General features: G+C 32.6%; 1 protein-coding gene and 1 non-coding gene across 3 annotated transcripts; both read left to right on the top strand.

Annotated features, from left to right (window-relative positions):
• The first annotated feature begins 239 nt into the window (after positions 1–239).
• Positions 240–5137, top strand: LOC129877038 (cytokinin riboside 5'-monophosphate phosphoribohydrolase LOG3). 2 transcript variants are annotated; one of them, XM_055952520.1, is made up of 8 exons: positions 240–345; positions 483–634; positions 1337–1434; positions 1793–1823; positions 2629–2728; positions 4275–4345; positions 4460–4603; positions 4709–5137. In XM_055952520.1, the coding sequence occupies exons 2-8, from the start codon at positions 512–514 to the stop codon at positions 4799–4801; spliced, it is 660 nt and encodes a 219-aa protein (XP_055808495.1). In that variant the 5' UTR covers positions 240–345; positions 483–511; the 3' UTR covers positions 4802–5137. The 2 variants fall into 2 exon arrangements, with proteins under 2 accessions (XP_055808495.1, XP_055808494.1); XM_055952519.1 differs by lacking the exon at positions 240–345 and having other exon boundaries at positions 416–634.
• Positions 5138–18333: 13196 nt separating this feature from the next.
• TRNAS-GCU (transfer RNA serine (anticodon GCU)) lies at positions 18334–18415 on the top strand. The gene has a single exon. It is a non-coding gene; the product is annotated as a tRNA-Ser (tRNA).
• Positions 18416–18991: the final 576 nt, after the last annotated feature.

The raw sequence follows: 18991 nt of genomic DNA, 5'->3' as shown, positions 1-18991 counted from the left end.
TCGAAATCATTTGATTGGAAATATGTTATCTTAGAATTAATTTTTTTGAATTAGTTATTCCATCATGTATATAAGATAACTTATTCCTACTTATCATAAATATGACAATCAAACAGGACACCAAAATTTTATTTCTAAATTATTTATTTTTATCTTTCCCACCAAACGACTCACAAATATCTAATATATTTTATAAATTAATCTATGGAAGTGTTTAGAAATAAATTTGGTCTAGTAGTGGTAGGGTTGAGTATAAAACAAATTTAATTAAGTGTTGGTGCCGTGGACTGCGGTTCGTACATAGAACCATTTGGGAGTAGCCAATGGAGTGGTCAAGCTAAAAAGGTAACAGCCAATTTTCTTCTAAATGGTACACGTATAACCTCTACATATCAATCAGTCTATATATATCGCTCTGTCTCAGCTTATGCAAACAGAATAATAGCAAGACCAAGATTCTTACTTTATCATCTAATTTGCAGCAAAAGTTGGGGAAAAAAAACACCAAAATATGGAGAGGGAGAGTGGTGTAGTAAAGGGTTCAAAATTCAAGAGGATTTGTGTGTTTTGTGGAAGTAGCCAAGGAAAGAAGAGTAGCTATCAAGATGCTGCCATTGAACTTGGCAAAGAATTGGTAGATATATATATGTATATACATATAACTTCAACAATCAACAATGGCTTTAACCCCTTTTCTTGATTTTATCTTTAACCCCTTTTTGCTTTTAGCTCTCATATTGCATAAAGATGGTGCCTTTTTGGGGTTTCAATGAAAATGGGGTCTTTATTTTTAAGTAAATGACAAGTTCTTGATAATGATATTCATTTTTTTTAACTTCAAATTTTAGGTCTAGTAACCCCTTTTGTTCAAAATTTCTTAGAACTATGTTGTTTCTTAAGAAAAGAAGTTACATGCAGTGCCTATATTTCTGTTTTTTTCTCTGTTTCTTGTGTGTGTGTGTTTACAACCACTCATGAAAGTTTCAATCTTTTCTGCTTCTAGTGCTATTTTTTTTTATTTACATTTTTGTGTATTCTATACTTCAGTTACTTTCATGCACAGGATTTTTATTCTTCCAGGCCCCATTTTCTGTGTTATTTTTTCTTTGTACAATTTTTGTAGTTATGCCCTTTTATCATCTTCATACATATAAGACTGCACTAAAAAAGTACATTTGTTTTATAATCCATTTTTACCCTTTTGGCTTTTTCCTTCTTTTTAAAATCATTAAACAGCTTAAATTTGCTTTTAGACTTAAAAAGTGATTACTTTGTAGTTTAATTTGTTATTCTTTTTTTTAATTTTGGTGTTGATCTGGTGTTTGTGTTATGGAAGGTCTCAAGGAATATTGATTTGGTCTATGGAGGAGGCAGCATAGGCTTAATGGGTTTGGTTTCACAAGCTGTTCATGATGGTGGTCGCCATGTTATTGGGTGAGAGAAACATCCCTTCTATGTTAATTAAGCTCACGTGTGGTCGTAGATTTTGAAGTTGAAACTTGAATATTTGAGTATTTGAAGTTTTGTGAGTGAAGTCCTAAAAAATAGTTTGAACCTTTTTTAGGAACTTGATAATATTTGGAGATCAGAATTTCAAATTTGATAAAAATTTTATGGCCAATCAAATACTTGAAGATAAATTTTCAGAAAAGTATTTCCAAAATCTATGGCCAAACGCTAACCAAATTGTCCCTAACATGATGAATGAAACTGTGTCTGTTGTGTTAATTAGTGCAAATGTTCTTTTTTTATCAATAAAAATTAAATTTGTCATATTATTGTCTGTCTGCAGAGTCATTCCCAAGACACTCATGCCTCGAGAGGTATGTTTGCTATGATCAAGAAAAGTATTACTACTCTTTAATCTTTTATAATCCATGTTTAAAGAGTTGATACTTTGAGTGTATTTCTATTTTCTTCCATAATCTCTTTAAACTATTGGTTCTAATATAATATTGAATGTATCAAAGAGGGTATTTACAAAATTCTATGCTGTGTTATTTTCTTAATTTTCTGGGCACTGTGAAGGAGTAAAGACACGTTTTTTTTTTTCCTTTCTTGTCCTTTGATTGCCTTATCCATATACCATAGTAACTTTGACATCTGGTTTGTCACTAGTATAATGTATTTTTAGGTATCAAATGTTTTCCTGACTTTGTTCCTTCTGTATACAAAGCTTTATTCTCTGTGTGTTTCAGAGACCAGTATTAGCTCTCGTGTTTTTCTTCCTTGGCTGTTTCTACAACTCATATGTCTTGAACATGAGAATTTTGGCGTAATCGATAAAGTTGGCGCCATAAGGCGCGTATACCCTTGTGGTTTGGTTATTCCTTGAACCACGTGTGAAGCGATAGCTTAATGTACCGACTACCCCATATGTCTTGAACTGGTGGTGGGTTATGTTAAGGCTAAGGCTACTTTCTTCTGCAATTGCTGACCCTATAGACTTTTCTGTGATTAAGACTTCTTTTTCTGAAATAGTACTCATCATTGCTTCGCTGCAGCAACATCGCTTCTTTGTCTTTCCCTCCTCATTTTTTATCTTTATTTGTACCAAATAATCTGATTCTTGACAAAAAAAAATGTGTTCTTTTTTTCTACTGATATATGGTACTCTTTTTTTCACAGTTAACTGGTGAAACAGTAGGAGAAGTGAAGGCTGTTGCAGGTATGCATCAAAGGAAAGCAGAGATGGCTAGGCACTCTGATGCTTTTATTGCCTTACCAGGTTAGTATAAGACTTACAGTCAAAGTTTAACTTTTGCACGCAAATTCCTATGCAAAAAACACTTGGGATAAATGTATAGAAAAAAGACAATCAGTGATTTAGTATTTGCTATTTAGGACTGTAGATTCATTATGTCTGCTGTCTTTTTATTTTTCTGATAGTTCAGATTGTCATTTTCTTGGCTTAGTATTCATCTTCTGTACTCATTAAAGAAACTATTTATTTCCTTTAAAAGACAAAAATAATAGAAAGTTGGAGTTTTGCAGGATTTGTAATAGCCTTGATATTCTTACTCTTGGATACTAGTTCAAAACAAGTGATTACCATTTACCATGTGTTAGGTTCTCCAAAATACATTACTTTTGAGGATCCGAGCAACGTCGTTCAGCGATTGTTCTTTGTTATGTTTGTTACACTTATTAAAGAAAATGTAGATTAAGGAGCAACAGTTCAAACCTTAGTTGTTGACCTATCAACATCTTGCACTGAAAATTGGGGTTATTCACTGTAAGAGAAACTACTACTGTAATTTGTTCTTTTCCTTTAATGTACATTGGGGGTGGTAGGTAAGGGAGAAAACTATCACACTTTCAGTAAACTGGTAATGCCAACTGGCTACTGGACCTAAGAAGTCATCATGCTCACTCCACTTTAGGATTCCAGTTTTCTCAGAAATTCAAACTAGTCAATATTATTCCTTTTTGTTGCATCTTAATTAGTCACAGAACTTTAGAAGAGATTAAAATACTGTTGTTGATTAAACAGTAAAAACCTTGTCAATATTATTCCTTTTGGTTGCATCTTCTCTTCCCCTTTTTTCCTTACTAGCCGTATTCCTGTTTAGTACTTGCGTAGTATCTTCTGATTCGTCCGTTGTTACATGTTTTTTTGGTTTCGTGAATCTTGCCACTTTGCTGCCTTATTAGTATTTATTTTTTCCTTTCTTGTCTGTCTTGGTTTCCCATTTTAGTTGTTATGTATCTTGCTAGGGTACTGTTATATTTTCTTGCAATCATGCTTTGTTTTTCTTTTTGTTTTTCTTTCTTTTTCGCTGAGGGTCTATTTGAAACAAACTCTCTACCTTACAAAGGTAGAATAAGGTCTGCTTACATCTAGTCTGTCTTTGTTTCCCGTATTAGTTGTTGTGTATCAGGTATCTTGCTGGGGTGCTGTCATATTTTCTTGCAAACATGCTTTGTTTTTCTTTCTTTTGAGTGGAGGGTTTATCGGAAAGTCTCTCTACCCAACTAAGGTAGAGGTAAGATCTGCGTACATTCTATCCTCTCCAGACCCCACTCGTGCGATTATATCGAGTATGTTGTTGTAATAGCCTGAGAACCATGCAGAGGATCATTGTACTTATATGAGATTCATATCCTGTATCATTCTTCTATTGTTCTTGCTTTATATTTTCACCCCACTTTGTTTTTTTTACATTTGATTAATCTATAAGTAGGACTTCATAGTTCATTATCATTAAATCATCATAGTTAGATGGTTTCAGAAGAATTAAACACTTAACGCTTTCGTCTCCGTTCACATCTAGGTGGTTATGGAACTCTTGAGGAGCTGCTTGAAGTGATAACCTGGGCGCAACTAGGCATCCACGATAAGCCGGTATGTCTTTAATATTTAATGTACTTTTAGATCATCAACATTATTTTGTTCTTGTACTTGAATTTTTAGCTTACCATTCATAATTGAGAACCACAAGAAACATGTATTTTGCAGGTAGGATTGCTGAATGTGGATGGTTATTACAATTCATTATTGTCATTTATTGACAAAGCTGTTGAGGAAGGTTTCATCAGCCCAAATGCGCGTCACATCATTGTATCAGCACCATCGCCAAAGGAGCTAGTCAAGAAACTCGAGGTAGAGAAAAAGGCGATATTTAATGTCAATTCTTGTTCTTCGTTAGAGTACTGCTTGAAGTGGCACTCTGTAATTAAAAATTGCACATTTTGTTTGCGATTGCAGGAATATGTTCCTTGCCATGAAAGAGTTGCTTCTAAGTTGAGCTGGGAGACAGAACAACTTGGTTACCCTCAAGCACAAGAAATTTCAAGATGAAAGCTGGATTTGCAGCATACTATTACGCGTTAGGACATCATAATATCGAATTACTGGGACAAGATAACCTGAAATTCTTGATTTTTGTTAGTAGGGGGAAGGATGCTCTTTTTTGTTTTTCACCTTGTAAATCACTCTAGAAATGACAAACATATCTCCCCCTCCCCCTCCCCCTCCCCTTGTTCCCTTCTAGTAGAAATTTCCTTATTTATGTAAAGCTGTAACTACTAAGATATGCATATGTTCTTCTTCTCTAATGTTTACTAAATCTGCAGTGTAGTCCTGTATATCTCGTCCTTTGATTATTTGTCTTCTTATTCAATCCAAGCTTAAAGCCCAAGTCCTTACGTATTTATTCATTCATTTCAATTTGCTTGTCTGGTTTTGACTTGATATAGTGTTCAAGAAAATAAAGCGAAAGTGACATTATTTTTGAAACACACTATAAAGGAAAGTAAAATAAACAAATTGAAACGGAGGAAGTGCGCTTCCCTTTCATTTCGTTTAAGCCAAGAATTAATACAACATAAACAGAAAATATTAACAAAGAACTGACTACATAGATCATCCAATTGTTAAAAAGGATGCATCAAGAAGTTGTTATCATCTTCAAGTTAATTTACAGCAGCATCTTCTTGATAACAACTGATCAATGAAGCCATTTTAATCTTTCCTTCATCTTGCAGATGTACTGCATTGAAAAAAGATAGTCACATTTTCCACATTGCGCTAGACCAGGACCAGCTGGTACTACAAAGCCAGAGACAATTGAATAGTTTGAAGGATTTAAGTGCATATAACACTGACACTACCACGTCAGTTATAATTACTTGACCACGTAAAGATATGTCAGTTGGGATTAACTCAACCTCAAAAGCTAGCTCATAATATAAGGATTGTCCAAGTCCATATAAATAAACCGTCAATCCATTTCTCGACCAATGTGCAACTTTAACCCACTCTAACACTCCCTTCATGCTCATCCCCAACTGGATCATGGACCGGAAGTCCAAACGGAATTAGACTTAGTTCTAATACCATGTAATTCATAAAATATGGAGAATGACTTATATATTACTCAAAGAATACAATGATATAAATATACTAACTATGGTAACTAAATATTCAAATTCTTAAAAATCAAGTATATTATCTATATACATTATTATACATATCTATTACACTTGACAAGTACTAACTTCTATGATCGTGTAAATATGTTCTACAATATCAGTGCATAAAACTTGAATTCCTTTCGAAAAACAAAGCATCAACCAATTTCATGAATGATGAGTGGGATAGAGGTGCTTTATTATGTAATTGTTCGAGGCAGATCTAGATCAAGTTTTGTGAATTCACTTAAAAACTCATTGCTTTCAACTCGTACTGCGTATACATGCACTGAAAAAATAACTTTTAAATGTATACATATAATAAGATCAATCTGATTTTGAACCCATTGACTTCAGATGTTGAATTCGCCTTTTTCTACATATACTTTTTTCATTTCAATTTGTTTCTCTTTCTTTTTTTTTTAGTCCATTTCAAAAAGAAAACTTCCTTTTTTTTTACAACTCTTTAATTCTAACTTTTCATATGACGTGTTTAAGATCACAAAATTAAATAACATATTTGATACATTCTACATATTTTTAGTTTAAAATCACAAGATTCAAACATCTTTTTTTTGTTTTACTTTTTTAAATTTCTCATCAAGTCAAAACCAATCAGGACTAATACATGTTTTAACTGATTTTTAGTTAGGTGTTTGCTGTTAAGGTTTCAGTTAAGGGACAACTATACAATGGTATGGACCATGAAGAAGACAGATAACAGAAAGGGGGCCAATAATAGGGGAGAAAATAGGGCCCCTCTGCTTCATATTCAGGGCATTGTAGAATTGGTGCCTCTAGTCAAACAAAATGAGATATTGATACTGATATATCATGGAAGGGGTGATAATTAAGGTTGGCTGCAATTGCAAGGAACAGAATCCATGTGCAATATTTTGATTGTTCTGGATAAAACGATAGTCCCCATTTTCATGCATAATGGGGGAATAGTTCAACTAGTTTTGGTATGGGGAGAAGTTACAAAATAAATAGGAATATGGTAGTTGAAGAGTCTATTTTCTGTTTTGGCTTTGGGCTTAATATTCATAAAAGGAATTAATTACTCTTCATTGATGTTGAAATATTTTTCTAAAACATAAATGGATATTTTTACTTATTTACTCATATTTGGTCATTAAGCAAAAAATATTTTGTTTTATTTAGATAAACACTAAAAGGACGGATTGAAAAATAAAAGCGTGGGGATGAAAGCTATGGAGGTGGGGGTGGAGGGTACAAGTGTGGGGATGAGCTCTATGGGAGTGCGGGGTGGGGGGTATGTGTGGAATTGGGGCTATAGGGGTATGGTGGAAGGTAGGAATGCGGGGGGGGGGGGGGCAATGGGGTGTAATAGAGGATGGAAAAAGAAAGTTTTCTTTAAAAATAATTAAAGAAGTTGAAAAAAAATATAAATCGACAAACTAGATCGATTTTTTCTAGAATTTTTGAATTGACTCAATACATCAATTTTTTTAAATTAATTTATTTTAATAGTGTAACTTAAGATTTGATCTAGATAAATTCATCGAAAAAGAATAAACATTTTCTATCAACACACGTTATTCATATTTCTAGAGTTACCTCATTTCACTATCACTATGACTCATGGTCTATGAATGTCTCTTGGAGCAAACAAATGGTCCATGAAGAAGAATCCCCTTCACGTAGTAAACTAAACTTCAAGGATGCATTAACATATATATATAAACCCTATATCCATCAAGTCTATAGACATAATAGGTGTACATAAAGGCTATTTAGTCACATGGTTTCCCCTCCCCCACTTCTTATTATTCTCTTCGTCCATCTTTACTTGTTCATAATTAACTTGGTATCAAAGAGGAGTACTGATGTTGACGTCAGCATGATGTAATACACGAAATTAAAAAGAAAAAAGTGGGGTAAGAGGGTAAATAGTTTGGATTGGGTCCAATTTGAATAAATAGTTTCACAATTAGTCTATTAGCTGTAATTTTTCCTAAAATTAAAAGTAAAACATAACATATATATATATATATATATATATATAAAAGATTATGTCGAGTAAAGGACTCTTCCAAGTGACACGTTGTTATTTAATTTTATGACGGACCGGCGGGGGGAGGGGGGGATATTTGGTCTTATTGATAAGTAGGGGAACACACGTTGATTTGGGTCAATTATTGGTAAAAATCAAAATCAAACCAATTTAATTGGTTTTAAAATTATTAAAATCAAATCAAACCAATTAAAATATACATCTATCGATTTGGTTGTTATCGGTTTCGATTTGGTTGTTATCGGTTTCGATTTGATTTGGTTCGGTTATTCGGTTATTAACCATACACAAAAACAAAAGAAACTATTCATTCAAAAGAGAAGAAAAGACAATAATTCATTCAAAAAAAATAAATAATTTTTGTTCCATTTTGAATCTTATAATTCTTATATCAAAATTTTAATTATTTTTAACTTCCTGTTATATTGATAGTTAATACAATATACTAAACAACATAAACTTACCGAATAATGCATAAAATAATGATATGTTTGTACAAATAAAAAACGTATCATATCATACTATTTTAAATTAGTGTGTTGTATTTTTTGCATAAAAAAAGTGTTCATAAAAATAATATATTATTTATATATAATTATAAAATAATATATATATATATATATAATTTGTTGGTTCAGTTCGGTTCAGTTATTTCTTCATTTTTTTTGAATAAAATCAAAACCAAAATCAAAACCAAACCAAATATTATCGATTTTCAAAAATGTAAAACCAAACTAAACCAAACCAAATAAAAAATCGGTTTATTTGATCGATTTGGTTTGATTTTCGATTTGGATCAGTTTTTACCCAAACCGTGAACATTCCTATTGATAAGGGTGGATGGGAATAGAACTCTCGTCAATAAGGTTAATATTTAAATATTTAATCAACTGAACTGTTAAAATGCTCAAAATACCACTATTTACAAATTGAAAAAATGGATTAAAACATCATTTACATTTTAAATTTCTCATATGATGCCCGATTTTTTTTTATGATCTCGCTTAAGTCGAATTCGTATCATAATAAGATGCAATAAAGGAAAAAGTTCTCTTATCGAAAATTTTCATTTTCAAAAATCTAACTAGAAATCTCTATTATATGTTAAATTAAATTGATTGTATAAATAAAGTTTACACTATCAATTTTTAGAGCTTAAATCCAACATAAAATATCAAGTTCACAAGTGATTTACAATGCAAAATGGAAAATGTCCTCTTATATTTGGGATAGGTTTAAGGTTTTTTTTATTTTTTATTTCAATTTAAAACTAGGTCGAAAAGGAAGGTGAATAGGGCAACATAAAATATCTTGCTATGATTGCTGCCAACAAAAAAAAAATGTTTTCAAGTTGTAATATGAATTCCTTTTTGGATATGTTCAAAAGCATATTTAATTAACTACCCAAAAAATAGAAATTAGTGATGTACTACTTCTGTCGCTAAATAATAAAAAATTGTTAATTTTATTTAATGATCGATTATCAAAAAAAAATATTAGCTACGAAATATATTTAACAATGAATTTCGTATCTAGTTGTTATTATTTTAAATTTTTAAATTTTTTTTTGTATGAATCAATCAATTTAAATTTCATTCATTTAATCCAATTGACATATACCTACTCTTTTAACATATAAAGGCCTAATAGGTTGGGTGGAGTTAGCTTTAAGTCATGTGAAGTGACATTTATTAGACAAAGGATTATTAGACAAAGAAATGAAGGCATAAATATACATTGATGATGTATTTATGTATATGTCGATCATATTAATAAATTAATTGGTTGAACAATACAGGTAACAGGGTCTATCATGTTGGGTAATTATTCTTTTTGTCGAATAATAGTTGTCCGTTATTAATTTAAATACACCTTAAAAAACAATAAAGAACAGGGATAATATTTCTATATTACCATTTGAATATGTTAAATTTACTGCTTTGGAAAATGCATTAGATATTAAACAGTATTTAATAGCACGGGTACAACGAACATAAATAAATAAATAACTTATTAATTTTTTAAATTAAATAAATATTATTAAATATTTATTTTTAGTATCATGGACAAGTAAAATTGGACCTAATTAATGAACCTAAAAATGGCATCCTCAAATCATTTAATGACTTGCCTGATCACTTTCCTAGACCATTTTTGGGAAGTTGCAATGTATCCATTTTTATATGGTTCTTCTTTGGGCTTATAGTATGAAAACCATTAATACTCTACAGCTCCCTTTTTAATGTCTAATCTATATGGAGAAGTTCTCCGACCATCTAAAGTTATCAGTTGTATTTTTCTTTTATATAATTTTTTAAAGTAAAATATTAATTAAGAAAAGTTTTGATTATTTTACTCTTACTTATGTCTTGAGATAATAATATTTCTTTATTGAAGGATAAAATGGGAAAAAAGGAACTTGATGTTCATTCACAAGAGTTAGAAATTGAGATATTTAATTGTCGTCTAACAGAGAAGTAATAACACAGGGTATGATGTAATTTCATATTATCAAAGACATGATCTTAAATAAGAGGGTGTGAAAGTCGTGTATTAAGGTAGAGGCTAGTAGGTTTGGATTGTTGTCTTGTTTTTCAAGTGGTGTTGTTCTTATAGTGTCTTACTTTTGATTTCTATAATCATCTGTTAATTATTGTGTTTAGGTTACAACACTATTATGTAGGTGTCATTGTTTCCTTATTATTTATTTTATTTTCTTTCCTATCATTTTTTTTCATACATATTTTAATATATAATACCCAAAACAAGGATCTTCAGAAAATAGCCTCTTTACTTATTTTTCTACGAATACTTTATTATTTTTAAATTTTACTTGTAGAATCTTTCTCAATATGCGTTGTTGTTATGTTGCCGTAAAAGTGGAGAAAAAGAAAAACTAGGGTGGTCTCATGATTCACATTGCTAAATGTAGATATTTTATTTTTAGTTAATAATGATACAATAAATGTAAAAAAGGGACTACCTCCTTAAAGGTCATTTAAGTACTTCTATTTTCTTTTTATTATTGTTATTTTTTATTGAAAGTCTATTTCTGCATAACTTAATGTTTGTACTATTTAGTTCCTTGAACCTAATATTACATTAGTTATGCATAAATTATTTAAATAACAAGGAACATAATATTTATTCCGAAGACCATATTCGAAAATATATTTGTAACATTCCTTAAAATGCTAATAAGTGTCTTAAGTATGCCTTGAGAATATGCTGCTCATGTAAGGCATTATCCTTAATCTTTTTGGCAAATTCAAGTGCGGAATATCGATCAAGGGATCAAAACCTGCAGCAAAAGGTTCTCGGTGGATTTTAGGACCCGTATATCAAAAGATAAATTTTTCAAAAAAATTGCGAAAAATAGTAAAGTGTGCAGCAAGTACGCGACGCGTACTTGCTCCCATTCAGTGCAATTTTTTCCGAGTTAAAATCTGGCCAAAATCTCATTCGCTCAAAATTTGCCTATCAGGGAACACCTCCGCGTCGCGTACCTGGGCGAAGGTTTTTTTTTCGAATTTAGTTTTTTAGCAAGGATACTTTAGACTTTTCCCTAGTTGTTAGTTAATGAACATAGAAATTTTTAGGACCTAATTCAGCTCTATAAATTAATGTAAACCTCTAATTCTATTCATTCTTTTACAATTCACCTACTCAAATATTTCTCTCTCTACAAAAGACCATCAAGGACTTCATTGAAGATTTCAAGTAAATTCATTCAACACTCTCAAGTTTTTTCAAATTATTTGGTTTTTTCACTTAAGGTATGTGGGTATTGATTCATGGATTCTTTCATCCATGAAGCTCAATCAATTTCTCAAGTTTTCTATCAAATTAAAATATGGTATTTTATGGGTATTATGATCTCTAGTCCAATTGCATGCATTATGATCCAAATTATGATTATGAATCTATTTTGATATAAATTGATGGTTATTGCATTGAATTAAATAGTTTTTCCATGAATTCTCCTATATTGATCTCTAGGGTTCATGATGTAAATTATGAGTATTTTCAACTATACTTTCTAATAATATCATCTTTATGAATTATGTATGGGCTGATAGAAAGTATGTGATAGTGCATGTTTCCAAGTAAATTTCATGATTTCTAAGTCAATTGATTATGCATTTGAGTTCTACTATAAGTTCAAGACATGAATTTCATGCAAGTTATGAAGTAAGGTGACTTAGGGCCCTATGTGGTGACCTAGGACCTAACTATATTAATTATGCAAATGTGATTGTAATGATGAAAGGACAATTCTCACATTACAAGTATAATATGAAAATGAGCTACTCTATGATTTCAAACCTTTGATCATGACTATGATATATGTAATTATGATTTCTATGCTATGTATGTATTCCGTGGGATTTGATTTAGCACCGAGTGGACTTGAAGTGGACGTCCTACCAAAAGCCCTAGTAGCAACCTCATGTCTCTTAAACTACGTGCCATCGTAGATTGCCTTCATGGCTTAGCTATTGGATCCACATATAGCGAATGTATGACCCTCCTAGCGGAGTAGAGTCTGTGACACCCCAGATTTTTTTTCCGCAAAGACTCGAACATTTCTTCACGTGTGGGTAGACTCGGACCAGAGGACTTGTAATTCTACACATGAGTTAGGATTAATTCTTAAGTGTTTGAAGTGTGTTAGATGTGTTTAGAGGTCATAAGGGATCTCTAACATCAAGTCGAGTCCAAAGAACTCCAATCGATTAAGTTTTCGGATGAGTTAGTATAAGGGTCAACTTCAAAAGACCATATCTCCTAGTATATAAATAACTGGGTGCCCACGACCTACCAAATTAAAGGTCTTTGAGTCTTCTTTCCAACGCCACCAAGATTGCAATTTTTGGAGTTTGGAGTCAAAAGATATGACGATCCTAAGACGCACTAGCATGACAGAAATTTCATTTTTGGTCTGGGTTGCAACTGCTGGGAATATGGCCTTGGCGCCGCAAGGGCGCGACTCGCCCCTATCGCGCTAGGAACATGCCTCAGTAGTTTGGTCCCTGGCGCGATGCGCCCCTATTGGGTAGCAGGGTTTTTCAAGCCTATTTTCCAGAACCCAGAAAACTTGGGCTTGGCGCTGTAAGGGCGCGACGCGCCACTATCGCGCCAAGAACACGCCTCAGTAGTTTGGTCCTTGGCGCGGCGCGCCACTAATGGGTGTGCAGGTTTTTAGGCGTAACCGACCTGGCGCTGCAAGGGCGCGATGCACCACTATCGCGTCAGGGGTGTGTTAGCCTATTTTTCAGAATATTTGAGGAGGGGCAATTTGGGAATTGTCCCAAATTATATATGTATCATCCTTGAGCATTTGGGATCATATTTTCAGCCCCACTCTCTCTCTAAAAAGCCCTAGAAATTTTCCCTCTCTTCTTCTTCTTCTTCCCCAAATCCATCTCCAACAAAGGGTGCCTACAAGAGCTTCAAGAATTCAAGTCTTCCATTGAAGACCTAACATCAAGTTCCTTCAAAGTCTTCAAACAAGATATGTAAGGCTAACCTAAAATATGGATTGAGTTCTTCCATATGCACATAGATGTGTTGGTTAAGAGTTTTTAAAGAGTTGCACCTTCTAGAAAGGTTTTCTTGAAAGTTTTCCCTAAACTAAGGAATGTTTTTAGATACAAATGGTTGATTGATGATTTTAATGACTTGAGTTACTAAATAGTTATTTTTCATATTATTAACTACAAATGTATCTTTGTATATAGATTTATAGGTATTGACAATATTCTTAAGTTGAGTTTTGTTGAGAGTATGGGTTCATGTTTCATTCACATGAACCCAAGATGAGATTTCTTGTCATAAATGTCTTGAGGTTGAGATGAATAGTTGTGTGTATATATGTATTGATTGGAATGAAAAGAATGAATTGGTTAGTTAAGAATGCCCCTTTGCTTCTATAAAATGATCATAGGACAAAAATAAGGATTTTGGAGTAGATGTTTGATGATTGATGTGATGAGGATACTTGACAATGATGTGATGATAATGTTTGACGATGATGCAAATGATAATATATGATGAAGATGTGATGATGATGTTTTGATGACGGTGTGAGTGATGACGTGAATGGTGCTTATTTAATATGTGTAGAATGATTGATGAAGAGGTATATTGATGAGGATGTTATCTGATAGAGCGGATTGGGGTCTTATGAGTATTTTTGAAAATAAATGATCTTTTGAGAAGGAGTTTTAAATGAATGATTTGTGAGCATTTTTGCCTAAACTATTTATACACTATTTTTGAGTTTAAGAAATGATTATTTTCATCTATGATTTAAAAAGAGTTTAAGCATGAGTTGAGTTGAGGAGTCTTTTAACTATTTTAAACACGAGTATTTTGATTATAAATGAATTGAGCATTTTACTTGTTAATATGTCTTATTGATCTCTTTAACCATGTGATTATGTTTGTATGAGATTTGTCCCCTATTTTGTTTGACTTTATATGTGTTGATGTTGTTGAGTTAAGGAGTCCTAAAATGGGCCTTTATGTGAGTATGAGTTGATGAAGATGAGTTGTTAAATATGTTTGGTTGATCTTCTTAATTATGTAGATTATCATAAAAGATGTTATTTTCTTAAAAAAATGTTGCCTTTTATAAAGCGTCGATTTAAAGTCTTGAAGTTGTGATGAGTCTCAAAGATTTCTCAAATGGACGAAGGAAATGATTAGTTATGCCTATATGTTGCTATAAATGTGCATTTAAATTTCTTTGAAAGATATGATTGAGATTGATCGGATGGTATGATTGAGAGAGATTTGATCATGATAGAGTTGATGAGTTGACAAGGTTGTAATGAGACTTGTCGATATGATTTGATTGAGTTGATTGGATGGAGTTTTATGAGCATTGAGTCTTGGGAGGAGTATCGAGCACCGAATTGGACAAGAGTATAGTTCATACTCGAACCTATATAACTGCGTCGCCAAACGTAGGGGGGATGGAACCGTTAAAATCGAATGCTTCCCCGAGAGTTTTGTCCTGACATTATAGGACCTGGTTGGATTGGATCCATGATTGGTTGATTCGTTCATACCCTGGCAAAGTATGAACGGACGGGGCAACAACGTCGGTTTGTTATACTTTTACTGGCTCATAAGTGATGGTTGTCGGTTAAGAGAAACTCCCAAATAGGTCTTGATAGTACTCTGAGTCAGAGTGAGTTGAATGGTATGTGATTGGTCCCGTCTAAATCATATTCTTGTTTAGACTTAGGACACTTGAGTGAGTTGTTACATATTTATTTAGTTGAGTCCTTTGAGTTGAATTGTAAAATGTTGCATAATTTAATTTGCATAGTTATTGAGTTGAGTCCTTTGAGTTGATTGTTGAGTTGATTTTGAGTTGATTTTATATGATTGGATTAGGTGATGTGTGATGGATTGGATTATACGATATGTGATTGGATAGTGTACGATTGAAAGGTATATGATTGGATTGGATCGGATCGTATATGACCGGATTGAACCGATTATATACGATTGGATTGAATCGGATGGTATACGATTTGATTGAACTGTATTGTGTATGATTGTATTGGATTGTATGATGTGTGATTGGTCTTTGCCAAAAAAATGTATTCTTACTTTAGACTTATGACGCCTTATTTGAGTCTCTCTTATCTTTCTGATTCGGAGATATTTGAACCAACGTTATTCTTCCTTGAGGTATGTTTCATTCTGCCATATTACACACTCGTACATTCCATGTACTGACGTCCAGTTGGACCTGCATCGTTTCATGATGCAGAGACAGGTTTAAGAGATCGTTAATAGAAGCACCATTGAGGATCTATACACACTCAGCGTATTGGTGAGTCCTTCTCTACATCCGGAGGACACCGCTTATATCATTCTTGCATCGAGTTAGCTCTTTTCATTTTGAATTGAGATAGCCATGAACATGTCATTGGCACCAATTAGATAGTAGTGATAGAGGCTTCATAGACTAAATAATGAAGGGTCGATTGAGTATTTCTTTCCTTACATTATTCTTGTCAAACTATTTTTAATGACAAATACTAGAGTTGATTTGTTGGCCCATGGCCTTTATTCTTTGAGTTAGATTGATGTTTTGAGTTGCCCACCAAATATTCTCTTTATTTTTTTTGTCTTCCGCTGATTGAATGAATGAATGGATGTGTGATCAGGCTATGTGGTTCGCTTGGGAGCCAGAAATGGTTTCTGAGTGCCGGTTATGTCTAGGGTACCCTCCCGGGGCGTGACAGAGTCTACCTTGGCAAGTAGATTCCCCCTTTTCTTCGTTGTATGAGGAGACAACAGGATTCCATGTTATAGCTCGTATGGTCTTATTGTCGGTTATGGTTTCTATTCCACATGTGTATTATCTCTTACGTATGTCATGATTTAAATTATGCTTTTTAAATGTTTTGGTCATTATGATTTTCTCATGACTTTACTTATCTCATCTTATCATGTGTTTTACTTGACCATTGCATCCCATGATTTACGTTGCATGTCTTGCCCTTATACTTAGTACATTCCGACGTACTAATGCATACTTTTTGCCTACATTATCTCATAATGTAGGGGTTAAGGTTGAAGATCATATTCGTCCACGTGGCTAGTTAAACTTTCCTAGTCGGGGGTGTTGTGGTAAGTCCTCATTTATCGGGGACTACTCATCGAGTTGATTATTGTTTCCAAAGACTTGTATTATGTTTCATATTCAGGGTAAGCTATGAACATGTCTTAGCCCCGCCCATGTTCAGGAGTAGAGGCATCTAGTTGGATAAGTATTTCGAGTCTATGTTGTCATCTGACATTCTTCATTTACTATTCATGATTTAGACTCTCTTATGATGTTTTCGCTTTTACTTTACCTTATCCGTGCTTATGATATGTACAAGAGGTTTGGTTGGAGCCCCTTCGGTGTTTCGATTGTCGTGTTATGACTAGTAAGCAATAATAATATATCAGTTGTTATGAAATAAATGGTGATTTCTGATGGTTTTAATGCTTTCCCAAACATCCATTTGATTTGATTTGACTTTTCATATTTGAAGTTCAAGCTTACTTCTTTAAAATATTATTCTTCAATGGCTATTAGTTTGAAAAAAATATTATCACACAACAACTAAGAGAAACAAGGAGGAGGAAAAAATAAAGCAAAAGCAATTTTGTTTAAATTTAACTACAATTTGGAATTTTGGATACTTGTACTTTAATTTTATTAAAAAAATGAATACATGTTAAATGAGACCAATCAAATAGGATATCTTGCAATATTTTGACTTTAAAATTCTTGATCAAACGTCAAGGACAAATAACACAAATCTTATTAGTTTAGGGTCTAATTATTTGCCTTCTCATGGGTTTTCAAAACTATCATTTGTGTAATTTATTCTAGATACATTGTATCCAAGTGGATTTGCGTGTATCTAATTCTCTCGCTCGCCTCCCCCTATGTATGTATCTGTATTTTAGAATTTATATTTAGTATGGTTCGCATGTATCTGTGGTACACATACTTTCTCACTCACCTCCTTCCTATCTCGCTTGCTTCTCTCCCATCTTTCTCCCTCTCTTGCTTGCTTTTCTCCTTATGTATCTGTATTTCAAAGTGTATCTGGTAGCAAAAAAAATATGTATATAGGCATATCTGACTTAAAAACTAGTATTAAATTATTAATTCTTGAAATATTTTGTAATTATTTTAAATTACAAAAAGGATTAATAAATATGATAGGAATGTTTTTGTAATTAGGTAGTTTATCCAACTTTAAGAGTTCCATGGCCCAATCCTTAAAAACTGTTGAAATACAGGTTGCCATATTGAGCTCATGATTTAAAAGGCTGGGAATTTCTTGGGCCCAGAACTACTTGGAGCATGAGTACATCTTGTAAGCCCATTTTTGGTGAGATGAGCCCATACCTCTTCGTACTTGGATTGGTCCCATAGATAAAACATTACTTTGTTTTTGTTTTTAGTTTTAAGATGAGCCCATACCCATACTCATAACACGGGAGTATGGTCGTTTGGATCTTATTTTTATTTTTACGGATAGAGAGATTGTTTCTGATATCTCAAGAAGTATTGTGTAATATTATTACTTTAAGAAAGAGACAGTTTTATTTTTCTTTAAATTAGTCATGATACTCTTTTAGAGAGCATGATCATGAAGATTGTGAGCATTTGAAAAAAAAAAGAGTAGATTTTGTTTTCAAAAATTAAAAATGATTGTGTTTGGCCATGAATATAAATTAGATTTTTTTTTGAATTATTGTGAGTGAAACGGTTTTATTTAGTATTTCTCAAATTCCGAAATTTTATGGAAAAATATTTAATTTTAGTTTTCTTAAGGTGAAGAAACTCAAACAAAGTCGCTTTGGCCGAGTGGTTAAGGCGTGTGCCTGCTAAGTACATGGGGTTTCCCCGCGAGAGTTCGAATCTCTCAGGCGACGATTTTTTTTATTTTTTTGCTACTGTAATTCGGCTAAATAAAGTCAATGGTGTTAAACTGTTGGCAACATTGTAACCAGCCAATACATTCATCCTGTGTATTGATTTATGTTGTTAGTACATCTCTTATACGGAATGTAGGATGCACGCAGATTTTGCTCTATTTTTGTGGTGTAGCGAAATTGTTTTCGATAAATTTTCGACTCAAAATTGCAATCAAAGCATGATATAAAAGAAAAATAATAATAAAAAATTAAAAAAGCAAGATGTCAAGACTTTCCTGCATCTCACAACAAAATGACAGACTCCACTAGTGGAATCACAGTGCTTATTTATGTTATTGTAAATTATAATTATATTTCAGAAATAAAAAATAATATTACTCTAGAAAGTACAATATTTTAACAAAAGTTCTTTCTACCATATAAATTTAGAAACACACAACACATCTAACCAAAAAAGAAAAGATCCTTCTCCCATTACCAACTTCAAAGCCAATATGTTTTGATTTTGTTTTTGCTTTTCTTCTTCTTTTTCACAAACTTATCGGACGTGAACTCGAGGTATTGTCCTTTGAA

This window comes from Solanum dulcamara, chromosome 12 (assembly GCF_947179165.1).
Source record: "Solanum dulcamara chromosome 12, daSolDulc1.2, whole genome shotgun sequence".
Lineage (NCBI taxonomy): Eukaryota > Viridiplantae > Streptophyta > Magnoliopsida > Solanales > Solanaceae > Solanum > Solanum dulcamara.
The sequence above is the reverse complement of the archived record's forward strand: the minus strand, read 5'-3'. Positions and strand labels throughout refer to the sequence as shown.

Coding starts and splice junctions, on each gene's coding strand:
- LOC129877038 (XM_055952520.1), top strand. CDS start 512: ATGGAGAGGGAGAGTGGTGTAGTAAAGGGTTCAAAATTCAAGAGGATT. Junction 635..1,336: donor TTGAACTTGGCAAAGAATTG/GTAGATATATAT, acceptor GTGTTATGGAAG/GTCTCAAGGAATATTGATTT. Junction 1,824..2,628: donor AGACACTCATGCCTCGAGAG/GTATGTTTGCTA, acceptor TTTTTTTCACAG/TTAACTGGTGAAACAGTAGG.